Source organism: Amphibalanus amphitrite, unplaced genomic scaffold (assembly GCF_019059575.1).
Source record: "Amphibalanus amphitrite isolate SeventyFive unplaced genomic scaffold, NRLGWU_Aamphi_draft 002054F_arrow, whole genome shotgun sequence".
Lineage (NCBI taxonomy): Eukaryota > Metazoa > Arthropoda > Thecostraca > Balanomorpha > Balanidae > Amphibalanus > Amphibalanus amphitrite.
Genome location: NW_024883547.1, coordinates 54,800 through 68,736, shown reverse-complemented (window position 1 = coordinate 68,736; position 13,937 = coordinate 54,800). Strand labels below are relative to the sequence as shown.

General features: G+C 50.1%; 1 protein-coding gene across 2 annotated transcripts in view; it reads right to left on the bottom strand.

Moving 5' to 3' along the window:
- Positions 1-220: 220 nt before the first annotated feature.
- Positions 221-13,937, bottom strand: part of LOC122376215 — a 29,591-nt gene continuing 15,874 nt past the window's right edge. For both annotated transcript variants that reach the window (XM_043355997.1, XM_043355998.1), the window contains exons 2-4: positions 13,662-13,844; positions 12,291-12,893; positions 221-1,970 (exon numbers count right to left, since the gene is read on the bottom strand). In XM_043355997.1, coding sequence (XP_043211932.1) covers positions 907-1,970; positions 12,291-12,893; positions 13,662-13,785 — 1,791 coding nt within the window. In that variant the 5' untranslated portion in view covers positions 13,786-13,844 and the 3' untranslated portion in view covers positions 221-906. The remainder of the gene's footprint in view (positions 1,971-12,290; positions 12,894-13,661; positions 13,845-13,937) is intronic.

Genomic DNA, 13,937 nt, shown 5'->3' with positions numbered 1-13,937 from the left:
GAGGGGTGCGTTGTTATGCTCGAAATCTCGCCACAATGATCCGGTCTAAACCAGTGAGAACCAGTAATGCGGTCGATCCCGAACCCTGATGCTTTTGGTCGGTCGTCTTTACCTCCAAAGAACAAGTGACAAGTGAACAAGTGAACGGCAGCAGTTCCTAACACCTACATTATCATTCGTAGCAATTCGCAGTTCACACCCTGGCGAAGAGAAGCATCGCTGTCATAAAATATGTTAGGTATATTATCTTCTAGGGTACATGTGCGGTGGACGTGTATCAGGTAAAACCCTGGATAAGTACAAGTGAAGTTCTGCACGATTGATATCAGCGAATCACATACATAGGTAAGTCGAAAGTAAAATAATTATAAGGTAATTATACAAACACACCTACATGTACATGGAATAAAAAGCGCTCACACTCGTGGCATATAGTGCAGAAAAGCACACAATGAAGAAGGCCATGAAACGTATTGCCGCGTAACACAATAGGCACTTGAATCATTCTCCGAGAACTGTATAACAGTTGTTTGATTCCTTTGAAAATGTAGGTACATACATCCAAATCAATTAAAGGAAGAGCGGCGTATGCCCACACGTGACACGGACATGCATTCCCCTTGAATCACAGCTACTTTCCGAAAATGCCGTTCCAAAACCCGTACACAACCAATGGGAACACAAGTAAACCAAACAATACGTTTCCTGCTAGAGGACAAATTACAACGCAGCGACACTTTATTATCACAATGCCGCGTTTTCGTCTCTCTGACGGACAGGCACGGTTCCTTCCTCTATTCTGGCTACCTCATGTAGGCGGCAGGCGCGCCTACTGTCCGTCTGTTCGTCTGTCTGTAGGACCGGAAGGGGATCCGATTACCGCCAGCTGGCCGGTCGGACTGTCTGTCACCGAGCGGGCCCGGCCGCGTCCCGCTCCGGTGACGCTGTCGCTTCCGTCTCGAGCTCCGCTATCACGTCGGCGCAGTAATGCTCCAGCTCGTGGATCAACTCCGGTTTCAGCTCCTTTCGCCAATGGTACGGGTCGAAGTCGGGTCCGCGGTACGTGCTGAAATACTGCTGCTTCTGTTCGCGGTCGTGGCTCCTCCGCAGCTGCAGCAGCTGCTGTTTCCGCTGCCGCAGCTGTTTCTGCAGCTGCTGCTCCTTCGGCCGTGCCGGCTGCTGTTTCGGCGGTCGTTTGGCCGGGACGGCCCGCTTCCCGCGGCTCAGGACGGTGTGTCGGGAGGCCAGCTCAGCGCGCCGGTCGGCCGGCGGCTGCGGGCCGCGCCAGCCGGCCTTCCCCGAGCTGCGGGAGCGCACCACCAACGGCCGAGGCGGCGGCGGCGGACCGCTGCTGTTCATGTGCCGCTGAAAGTAGGCGTGCAGCATGGGCGGCTGCGGCAGCTGCATGCCGCGGTACAGCTGCACGGCCACCTGTTCGGGCCGCAGCGCCAGCTGCTCGTAGTGGACGCGCTGGTAGCGCGCGTCGTGCAGCGGCCGCGCCGCCGCCAGGTCCGCGCGCACGCCGTCGCAGTAGGTGGTCAGCTTCTCGCCGAGCCGGTTCCAGACGGTGGTGGCGTGCAGCTGCGAGTTGAGCGTGCCGCGCGGGTCGCGCACCAGGTGCACCAGCCGCAGGTGCGGCCCCAGCTCGGCGTCCTGCAGCAGCGGCAGCAGCTGCCGCAGCCGCGGCCGCACCAGCTTCACCACGCGCGTGCTGGCGGCGGCGCAGCGCCGGCCGAGGGTGTCGGCACTGGGCGTGGCGCCGCGCAGCTTCACTGGCGGCCGCCAGATGAAGCGGCGGTACTTGGCCTCGCGCAGCACGGCCGTCCGATTCAGCTGGCAGGTCAGCAGCTGGCGCAGCGTCTGCTGCACCTCCTCCGCCGGCAGCCGGGACACCGAGATGTTGTTCTTCACGTGGTAGTAGAACGGCTCGAAGAAATAGGCCGTGTTGGGCGAGGTGCTGAGGATCTCACCTGCGGAAGGGGAAGGTTATCGGTCAATGGTTGCACCATGACAGACGTGTGACGGATGATAGACACTGGTAGGCTGCTGACGCTATTGACGTGTTATGTATATCTTAACCCGCGCCCCACTGGGGGGGGGGGGCTATTCATAGCCCCCCTCCCGTTTTTCTGCAATAACTTCCAAACCGCTGGACGTATCAACGCCAAACTTTCAGTACCTTCGGCTGCATCAATTTGACACCTTGTGTTAAAATTTGAACTTCGTAGCTACCATAGGTTGGCCGGAAATGACGTCAGAGTGACGTCATGTTCGGCCGATTTCGACGCAAAACATTGAACCACGGCAATCGCTCCCAAGAGCTCAGTTTTTAAGCTAGATCCAATTTCTTTGCATGAGAGGACTCAGAATAGACTGCGCTATCAAACTGCGATCTCGGATTTTCGAAATTTTGAAAATTTCGAAAATTTTACATAATAAAATTCAAAATTTATGTTTTTACATTTTTTTCAAAAAGTTTTTGAGTTTTCGAAAAAAATCGGAATATATGTGATAGAACGCATTATTATGACTAACCCTAGCAAGTTTTAGCTAAATATCTTCAAAAATGGCCAAGTTATACGCATTATTGCAAAAAATTCACAATTATTAATTTTTCAAATCACATTTTCAGCACGTAGTTATTTGACATCGTAAGCCAATATTAATAGCACCATCGTGTTCCTGAGCTCAAACTGCATCCAATAGACACATTTTTTGTTGAAAAATTATAACTTCAAAATTTGACCTTTTTTGACCTGAAAGTGACCTGACCTAAGCTAAATTCGACTCAAAATGACCTCAAATGACACAGACGACATCAAATTCGAAATGTTTGGCCTCAATGGACCATAAAACATGTGTCACGTGACGGACGCATGATATAATATTTTCGTGACCTGTGATGACCTGACCTTGACCTGAAAATCAAAGTACAAGTTTGGTGCCTTCAGGGTATTTAGAGCATCTGTTCACGAGTGTGTGAACCAAAAATGAGCCTGATTTGACTTGTAAGACGGCGGCCAGAGCTCAAAACGTGAACAAGCCAAAATGCTAATAATTTTTACTTTGACCTGAGCTGTGACGTCATCGGTGACCTCGAGGTGAATGAAATTAGGTTTCGTTCGACAGTTTTTCCGGGGCTATCTGACGCCGTTTGAATTTTGACGATCGGCCGAGTAGTTTTGGAGTTAGGAGGGGGGCTATGAAGAGCCCCCCCCCCCAGTAGGGCGTGTTATACGCAGACCCCAGTGGGGCGCTGGTTAATCATGAACTTGTAACAAGCATGCATGACAGATGCCTACACAAATACATGGGTGATGGGATTAACTATTGGGAACAAATTAATCAAATGAATAGATTAGCATGGGATCAAGAACAAAACAATTGTAACAACCATAGGCTAAGTGTGCTATGAACCATCAATCGCGGTCTAAAACGCCATACAATGGAGACCGTATGTACAAATACAAATGAGCGAATTCTACCCGCGGCATATGTTCAGAATACCGGATCGATTATTTTACACCACACCCCACCGTGCCGGTTGTTTACTCTGGCTTCTATGATGAAAATGGCATGACTGCGGAATGGTCTCCAAGTCGGTAGCTAGTCAAAGGTTGACGTCCCACAGCATCATGGATACTGTAACATCATCCATATGGAATTGTATGGTGCTGTCGCCTCGTGACTGGTTATTCAAAAGGTGACAAAGCGCCTCATGTACGAAGCCGGAGGTCAGCATTGCATTGGATTATGGGAACGGGATGAGATTTTTTACCAATGTCTGTAACCGAGGGTTTGTATTCAACAGTAAAACACTATTTGCTAGAAATTAGAATTGTGTTTTTCTATTGAAAAACAAATAGAGTTCCTGACAATTTGCCAAATCCATGCCTGGTAAGATCAGTACATCTTGACAGGGGCATCTAGCACATCTAGCACTACAGCCCATTTTTTCAGGATTTCTAGTGGTCCTGGTTCCCATGGGTTCTGCAGTACAGTAGAATCCGCTTAATAATTCCTCGGACAATAAATCTAGCCGCTTATTGTGGCCACTTGAATTCAGGGATTTTCTCCATAGATGCCTATAGTTTAAAAATCTGCTTAATAACTTCAGGTACGGGGAACCGCAGTTGCTACTGTACAGCGACCCTGAGTACCTATATTGTCCCAGCACCCTCACAGGGAACAACGATAAGCTGTCAGAGGGCACGCACAGAAAACCTCAGCTGCTCTTGTACAGGGACGGGCAGTCGATATCAATGTTATCACTTGTTACTGGACAGGACAGACGGTTAGACTTGGGGTTCGTGTACAGTAGCAACTGCGGGTCCCCGTACCTACTCCCATTAGCCAGTTGAGAGTCGCGAAGTCCGCAGTGACGTCTTCCCCATCGAAATGTTCTGTTCGTCGTAGGGGAAAGTGGGGTAAGACGGTCAGGGTAGGTAAGACGGGCACCCCTTCTGCAGACCAAACCAATAGCGCTACGAGCAAGAAAAGTTAGGACCAGAATTGCCTTTCCCACTACACACCACCATTCAAGTCTGGTGAATTTGTGTTCAGTCGATAATCTTTTATTTTGATTTCTTTAAAACACTCATTTCATTGAAAACATCCATAATGTATTGTGCAAGCTTTTGTGTACAGCACTATAGAGTTAAAAACTCGCAATCACTTGTGGTACACTCATATGCCAACAGTGTTCATTTACGGCGGATTTGCTTTGTCTGCATCAAATTGTCCACAGCGAAAAATCGTGCTGAACTTCTGACATTGAGTTTGGGGTAAGACGGGCAACTATGAACCCAATGGGTCTGTAATGGTGAAAATATTTTTGTTGCTGTAGGAAAAAAGAAGCATTTCTAATAAGAATATGTTCGATTCCGATACTCACAGACATGTTAGCAATATTCCTTCGGCACAGTTTATTCTCGAATAATGAATGTGAAAAACGGTTCTACATGGCTTCTGAACTAGGGCCTATATAGGAGCATACGCCTTCTGCACGAATCTCGTATACTGCCATTTCCGAAGCACTTGAGACCAACGAGCGACTGTATAAATGCGGCTAATCTCGGGCATTTGTTGCGAGCTGCGCTGATCGGTGAAAGAAGCTGGCCGTCTTGCCCTACCCATGTGACCGTCTTACCCCATGGGGTGGGGTAAGACGGGTTTTTGCAAGGTTTTGCAAAAATAGCTGCAGTTTATTTGTTGAATCAGGTCTAAGTCTCATCTTCTGGCAAATGAAAGTAAAATGTCTGAAAAAGGTTTTCACCCAGTTTCCCGTTTCTATGATGTTTCTAACCGGCCGAAAAATGGCTCCAAAGTTAAGGTGCCCGTCTTACCCCACTTTCCCCTAATGTTTTTAGACTCGTTTTGACCAGTTCATCTGAGACTTTAAAACATCTCAGGTGAACTGGTACCAGACTTAAAAACATCTGGCAGCTATTTTTCATACTGTTAAATAACGGGCAGCAAGCTTATTTTTTTTCGCAAAGCTATACATTGATGCGGGTGCTGTTCGGAAGTAATTAAACAGTCGCACTCGCTATATATGGCCTTGGTCGCTGTATCGGCGTCTTTGAGTCCTTAACCCTATTCCTGGCGGGGGGGGCCTTTAAGGCCCTCCCCCCTTCAGGTTTTTCTTGTGCCATTGCCAAACGCCGCAAGACTGAAAGCTCATACTCGGTGACTTTTTCTCAACATTCATTGCGCACATTTTGACAAAAAAAAAGTTGCCGGGTCAGGTCAGGTCAGGTCACCAGAGGCGGTTTGGTGACCCCACCTCAGAAAAGTTTGCAATGACGTCAGAGCTAGAATTTTTGACCGATCAATTTCTTCTCTTCAGGTTTTAGTTAGGGTACCAGTATGTGCAATTTGTATATCTCAGAATTTTCATATCTGTGACCTGAGGTCAGGCCAGACTCGTGACCTTTACATTGCAAGCCTATGGGAAAATATTGAAACGCCTCCTGCTTCGTGGAAACGAGCCAAAACCACCCAATTCTTTCAGTATTATGGAAGATTATCTCATCGGTGATGATCCTGGTGCCGCTAATTGACAGGGGCACCGGCAAAGGTCATCTGAGGTCATGTGACGTCATAAATCGTTTTTCTGTCAATAAATCACGACATGATGGTGCTTAAGACTTGTAAGTGGTGCCAAACTGCTCGCCTGGTAAAGGCGCGTCGTTTGGTATGCAGCATGACCATACCCCACAACCTCATTGATGAATGACCTGACCTTGACCTCAGGTCAAATTTCAAATTGACCTGTGAAGGTAATCACATACCTACTTATTTCGCATCGCCTCGGCGAGAGCAACAAAAAATGTATTGGTTTTATGTCTCTATGTTTCTTAGTTTAAAAGTTATATTGGTTTGGTTACTAATTCCAAAACATTTTATCGTTGATGACCTCTGGTGACCTCAATAGTCAATATTGACCTGACCTGAAAATGTTTTATGTAAAAGTTGTAGATCTTTAAACGACCTATCAAACACCGTTTGCCGTTTGTCGCTGCGATGTGTAGTTTTTTAGATCTGAAGGGGGCCGAATCTCCCCCCCCCCCCGCCAGTTTCTTGTCCCGGCGGAGCCCGCCAGGAATAGGGTTAACGAGATTAGCTACTGCTGCTTCACTAAACACAAATTTGTTAGCATAGGCGGCGGAACGGGTAGGGCACCGGAGCACCGTGCCCCCCCCCCCCCCCCTCCCTTTGATTTACTCATTTTAACCCGGCAAGCGGTGGGCCTCCCGGCCACCTTGCGCGCGGTGAGGGGGGCATTTTTTTGCCCCCCCCCTCCCCCGTATCTCCGAAACTACTGGACGGATCCGGAAAATTCAAACGGCGTTCGAAAGTCCTGTCAAATTTGTCGAAGTAAACCAAAATTCATTGACCTCGGGGTCACCGATGACGTCACAGGTCATGTCAAAGATAAAATGTTTCACCGTTCATGGGTCTTCTAGGGAAAGCGCTATAACACCGAGGAAAACACATTTTGTCGAAAATCAGCGATATGGCGTCAGTTGTCTAGTACATATGTTGCTATTAGAGGTCACTGGTCATACCAGGTCAGGTCACAGGTCAGGTCACCAAGGGTCACCACATGAACCCAACTTTACTAAGGTTGTGCGATGCATGTTTTATGGCCAATTTTCCATTTCCAACTCAATGGTGTTGGTTATAAGACCATCAGGTACGGTTTAGGTCACTTTCTGGTGGAGGTCAGGTCAAGGTCAGGTAAAAAAAGGTCAAATTTCAAAGTTGATAGTTTTGCATAAAATGGGTATTGATTCGATGCAACTCGTCACGGAGAGTCTAATGGTGGTCTTTGTTTTGCGCTACGAGATCTAGAATTGCTAAAAATGTAGTTTGAAAATTTGACGTGATCAATTTTGAAGGTTTTTCGCTATAACTTGGCCAAAAAAAGAGGTATCGATCTCAAATTTGGTATGTAGATAGAAGGCGGTATGGACTATCACATATATGCCGGTTTTTTCGAAATTCAAAAAAAAAACTTTGGATTTTTGGGATTTTCAAAAAATCTATTTTTTATTTTGGAGGTCAAAATCCAAAAATTTCACAAATCTGATATTAGAGTTTTGTAGTCCTTTTAATTCTACACCTTTTATGTCTGAAACATTTTTTCTGTATCTCTAAAGCTGTAGGCCTGACAGCTCTTCCCGCGAAACCTTTTTTCGGGTGGAAAATGGCAGAAAAAGAAATGACGTCACTCTGACGTCAATAGCGGCCAACCTATCATAGCCTTTGGAAAGAAAATTGGTCACAATGTGCAATAGCTATTCACGGGAGGGTACTGAAAGTTTGGTGACGATCGGCGCAGCGGTTCTGGAGATATATCGAAAAAACTAAAGGGGGGCAAAAAATGCCCCCCACCGCATGGAAGGTTAACATTAGCCCTATGGGCGTTGCATGGGAAGAATGGGACCAAAAGTCGGCAGTGCCTCCCCTCCCCCCCCCCCCTTAATTGAAGGTGGTCCGCCACTACTGTTTGTTAGCCACTTAGCGCATTGCGTGCCGTGGCGCTATCGTAATGGTCGTCATAGCAGCATATTAAATTACGAGCACGTTGGACAGGTCCGCCACTCCGTCATTATGTTGCAATTATGAACATGTTTTGATGGGTCACCCGAACATGGAGCTGTCTAGTCCAGGGAGACGCCATTTTCATAAAACGTTCTTCGGGCGATTGTTTCGCACGCAATAAAAGCGAAACACATATAGGTACCGTATTTCCACAAAAGGTATTGATCGATGCGAAATACGAGGGAATTAGTCTGAAAGCCGCCGTCCACTAGTTAAGGACGTTAGAAATAATTACCCTCGTCAAACATACCTATTTTACGGATGAAGGGAAGGCGCACGACCCACTCTTCCTTTCTTCCTATAATTGAGCTACAGCTTTGCGAAAAAGTGAATTAGTCTCCACGGGAAGCAGCGAATGATACCAAATTTTACAACTTCCTTGTCAGGCGGTGACGTTTGAGGTCAGGTCAACCGCCAAAGGCCGGGCTTTATTTTTCATGGGGTATGTCTTTGTAAGCAAATAGTGAGTTTACTTGTTGATCTCAATTCTACAGCAGTTTGACTTTCAACTCCACTAGTTTGGTTCAGAATGGTTGCGTTATGGTTATATATCGGGCCGGGGTGCGTACCTATATAAGGGTTGCGATTATGTACCTACATAATAGTGTATTGCCTATGTATACAGGGTGGACCAAGAAGGATGGAAACATTTTGAACTCGCATAAAATATGTGTTGTTGCATTCAGGTGACTGAAAATGATACCAAACGAGAGTGCATTTCGTGGAAATTCATAATGACATCTCTCTCATCTGCTTTCTTTCGTTTTCAGTCTCCCACAGCAAGTGTTCGAAGATGCCACCTTTGCGAGACGGGCACAGAGCGGTCCGCCTGGCTGCTGACGCGATAGCCCGACGACACATGTCCGCTGGTTTGGCTCGCACAGCCTTGGTGATCACTCTCTTCAGGTAACAGATGCCTTTAGAGCCTTCCTTGTAGACCTGGCCTTGAGATGACCCCACAGGAAAAAATCCATCGGGGTCAGGTCAGGTGATCAGACAGGCCAGTTCCGACAGGCACTGCGGGATATCAGCCGGTCACCAAAGTGGGTCTCGCTCCACTTGAGCGTTGTTTCGCGATGTGAGGTGGCGCGCCGTCTGGCTGGAATCACATGAGGTTCATGAGACTGCCATACTTCGTTTGGGCTCACTTCAACAACTTCTTTAGCGTCGCTTGGTAGCGCTTTTGGTCGTCAGCCACGGTGTTGTCGCTCCCATCCTCGAACCGAAGTGGAACTGGCCTGTCTGTCTTCTCATCTGACCTATGGATTCCTTTCCTGTGGAGTCATCTCAAGGGCTAGGTCTACAAGGAAAGTTATGTAGGCCTCTGTTATCTGAAGAGAGCGATCACTAAGGCTGTGCGAGTCATACCAGAGGACATGTGTCATCGGGCTATGGCGTCAGCAGCCAGGTGGGCCGCTCTGTGCCTGTCTCGCAAAGGTGGCCTCTTCGAACATTTGCTGTGAGAGACTGAAAACGAGAGAAAGCAGATGAGAGAGATGTCATTATGAATTTCCACGAAATGTACTCTCGTTTGGTATCATTTTCAGTCACCTGCATGCAATAACACATATTTTATGCGAGTTCAAAATGTTTCCATCCTTTTTTGTCCACCCTGTATGTACCACTTATGGTATGAAAGAAACTTGTATTATTATTATTATATCAATTAACTGATGATTTGGCAGCTTTGAGTTCATTAATGCTCAGTTATGCATAGTTAAAAGGGTCACTCGTTTCATAGGTATCTTGGGTCACTCTCTAAACCCGTTATAAACACCTCAACCAAGGCCAAACAACTCATGCGCATGCAATGTACAAAGTGGAAATTACAAACAAACCATTGTCGACACGCCAATGCATACCTAGCCGAAATACCAGTGGTATGTATGTATTTCGATACGTACTATCCATATTTCTTGGTGAGCCAGCCGTGCCTATAACATCGAGTATTTATTATTATTATGATCGTGTCTGCACGACATTCGTAGCAGTCTACGACCGCTGCAAGAATTCAAGATCATTCGGACATAACATCACAAATGACCTCATTAATTACAGAAATCCAAACATCCGTGCAAACTAGTTAACTGCGCAGGCACCAAAGATCGCCAGAGGTCACATAAACGTCCGTAAATGCCGTATCTTTCATTAGCCCAGCAAGGACCAAACTAAATCAACTATGACTTGATATATAATTATTACTCACGGTAAAATGTCCCGCATTGCATTGTAGGCATGCACAGTGCGCACACTCTAGGCTAGGAGGTATATCAGTCACGTTTGATGTCATCAGTTGGCTACCAGTCAATCGCCAATCCCTGGTAACAAGTCTCCGCCAGTCAGGGAAGCCCGCAGTGATAGTCGGGCGGTCGCCGGTGTGCAGTGCGCTCGGCTTCAGTCACTCTCAGTCACAGTTTCCAGACAGTCACTGGCCTCTCAGCGCCAGCTTCCCCCTCGACCCCCCCCCCCCCTGCCGACACGAAGCCGACCATGAGAACCAATCAGAGTAGCCAGCTCCGTTCGCCAGTCACTTCAGCGCCTTGCACAGCTGCCAAGCTCGTGCCTTTGACCATGCACCTGCAATACATGCTCGGCTCTTGCAAACCTAATAAGCCATGCCCTCAGTGGCCCTGACATCGGCACGGTGTACCATTCCAAGGCTCATCAAATTATCATCGCCAATGGCGTGCTGCTGCCTATCCGCCGGCCACGGACGGGCCTCGTCACCGGCGGCCTTCTGACACGCCCGGTCACGACGTCACGTCACGGCGAGCGTCGTCACGTCACGGCGAACGGACGGCCGACACGGCGCGTCTCGAGGGATGTCGTCAGACCATGCAGAGGGGGGGAGGCGATGTCACGGGACAGAGGTCCGGGGCCACGCGCCGACGACAGGATGAGCCGAGTCGGGTTCAGATCGGAGGGGTGAATCCTGAGCAGCACCGGGAACGGTTGGAACTCGGAAGCTGGGACGTATTGGGTTCTCAGAGAAGGGGAGATGTCGGGTCAGGGGGGGGGGAGCACGGGACTGCAGTGAAGCCTGCAGGAGTTTACCGTATATGTGAAGAGATGGGTACTGTACCCGGAAGAAAAACACGTCATATAGGTATGTGCTGCGGACTGTTTCCGTGTTGAGCGATGGACTGTTGGCAAGGGCCAAGACTGCTGAAAACAGATCTGCGAGCGCAGGCTGTATGTAGAGCGGAATTACTCTGAACGAAGTTGTTGATCGGTTTTGCTGCGGCTCTGCACTTGACTGCTTGGTGCAATGCACTGTGAACAAGGTTGCATAAGGTATAGTGCGGACTAGGATCCGCATAGATATACGGCACGGACGCATTAGTGGGGTGTGAGCGGACGGCGGGCGGCAGTTCGGGCGGTGGTTTATTCAAGGCCGGCGCTGGCGTGTCGCGCGGACCTGCCCCCACTGATCGATAGCGGACCTGGCTGTGAGAGTCGCACGGCCGACCGCCGTATACGTGCGTGCGTGCGCCCCGTGCCGGCGACATCGGCCCATCCGCAGCCGCAGGGTGTCCGTGCCACGGCGGCGGCCCGGCGCCAGCTGCGACATTGGTCTGACCGCCAGCCGTCAACTGGTGCCAGTCATTAGCATCGCTAGCCATTGTTCAACATCCATGCCGTCAGCAAAGTCACCGCTCGTGTCATTAGCCTCGTAGCCGTGCCCGTCACCGTCCGGTTGCATCATCACTGTCGGTCACCACCCCGTTCACCGCGCATCACCGTCACCACCCAGTCACCACTCACCATCACCACAGCACCCCACCTCCAGCCACACCACCGGGTCAGTCCGTCTCCGTGGTCCTCCCGTGCAGAAAAACAGAGCTGCTCGCCGCAATCTCCCGCCCGTGCATGCATACACAATCTCGGCGGCGGCGGTGAGGTCATGCCCCCGCGGCCCGCACCGGCGGAGGACGGGCGTATCGGACCTGCAGCCCGCACCAGCTGGCCAACTCTCACAGAGCCGCAGACGCCCCGAGCTGCGCCCATCGGCCATCACCGCGGGACGCACACAGGTGGGCGATGGACATTAGACAGATAGCTTAGAGACGATAGAAAAAATGCACGAAAAAATGAAGGCAAGACGTAACTCCACTGGATTGTTAACCGATTGTTTATGTTGGCACCCACCGAGCAAAGAAGAGCCGCTGCGAGGCACCTACCGAGCAAAGAAGAGCCGCTGCGAGGCGATGAAGACAGGATGATGATGAGGTGCGGCGGACTCCCGTCCAGGACCTCCGTCGGAGAGGCGCTGGCGAGGGGCGCCGCGGCGACCGGGGGCGACACCGGCGCGACCTTCCGTGCAGGAGTGTCACCTTGCACCGATTTGGGCGCTCGGCCGTCACTGGGCGTCGATTTGGACGCCGCGTTTGGAGCCTGGTTGTTACCTGACACTGGGTTCTGGTCAGAGTTTGACGCCGACATTGGCGCCGAGTTCTGGTCTCGGTTCGACACCGACTCCGGTGCTGAGTTTTCATCACTGTCTGGCACCAACTCGGGCGCTGAGCTCACACCAGCACTGGATATCGGCTCAAATATTGAGCTTTCGCTGGTGCTTAACGCCGACTCGGGCGTGGAGTTGTGAACGCCACTTGGCGCCGAATCTGGCGCAGTATTACTGCTCGGAGACGAATCTAGCGCAGTATCGCTACTTGGAGACGACTCTGGCGCAGTATCGCCACTTGGCGCCGACCCTGGCGCAGTATCGCTGCTTGGAGACGACTCTGGCGCGCTCACCAGCTGCCGAAGGCCGCCGTGTAGTCGACCTGTAACGGTAGTAACCCGAAGTCAGTGACTCAGCGAACATCGTTAGGATAATGATCCTGAAACAGTCGTTTCCGAGTATTTTCACATTTCTGAATGCCAAATGCGAGAAACCTATCCAACAAAAACAAAACCAAAGAAACCTTTCGAGAAAAGTCACAGCTGTTTTACGCTTTGCCACACTCGCCGACCGCTGTACCTAACTAGGTTTGCTCCAAAAAGTCAAACGGAGTAGGTACAAACTGACTGTGCAAACTGTACAGGCTCAGAATAAGCATGCACTGTGTATTGGAGAAATAACTACCGCGTGAGTTTCGTTCATTGTTCATGAGGTATATGCAATTTGCACAGGAAAAAAGTAGTAAATAGTTGCCCAATTCCGTACTATGCTTGTTATCTTTAAACAATAATTGACCACTGTGCCAGACAGATATGGTTCCCTTTTCATGATTCACAATCACAAGTCTACAAAACAGGTAGGTAGTGGACTTTTGTAACGGGATCGTACGATGAGGCACCTATGCGTGACGCTCAAAGCTGAATTGAGAGATGTACGGTAATTGCTGGCCTTGGCTATGCGATATTTGTGACGCTCGAACGATGGGAGTATGGATGTCGGCACAAATAGTGAATGGGATGGAAGCCACGATGGCGCCCCGGGCTGTGCGCTAACGGTGCCCGGGCGCGGCGGCCACATTCAGTGAGGTCGGCGCGCGGCCCGAACACCGTTTCCGCTGGGCGGGGTCCGGCGCGGGCGGCCGGTAGCGTACCCAGAGAGGCGGCCGTGTGGTCGTCGGGCGCCCGGTGTCCGCGCAGCCGCGCCATCAGCAGCAGCTGGCCGGCCAGCACGGCCAGCAGCAGGGCGCAGCAGCAGAGCCGGCGCCGCGCCCCCATCCCGCCGGCAGGCACCAGTCACACGCCGCTGCAGGACGCCCGCGCAGCTCGCCGATAGCCTGCAGCGAGAGATGAGGTCACAGGAAGTCAGATCAGGCCAGCCGATAGCAGCGGAGATTAGAAATGTGGCATAACCGGGTGAGAATAGCACA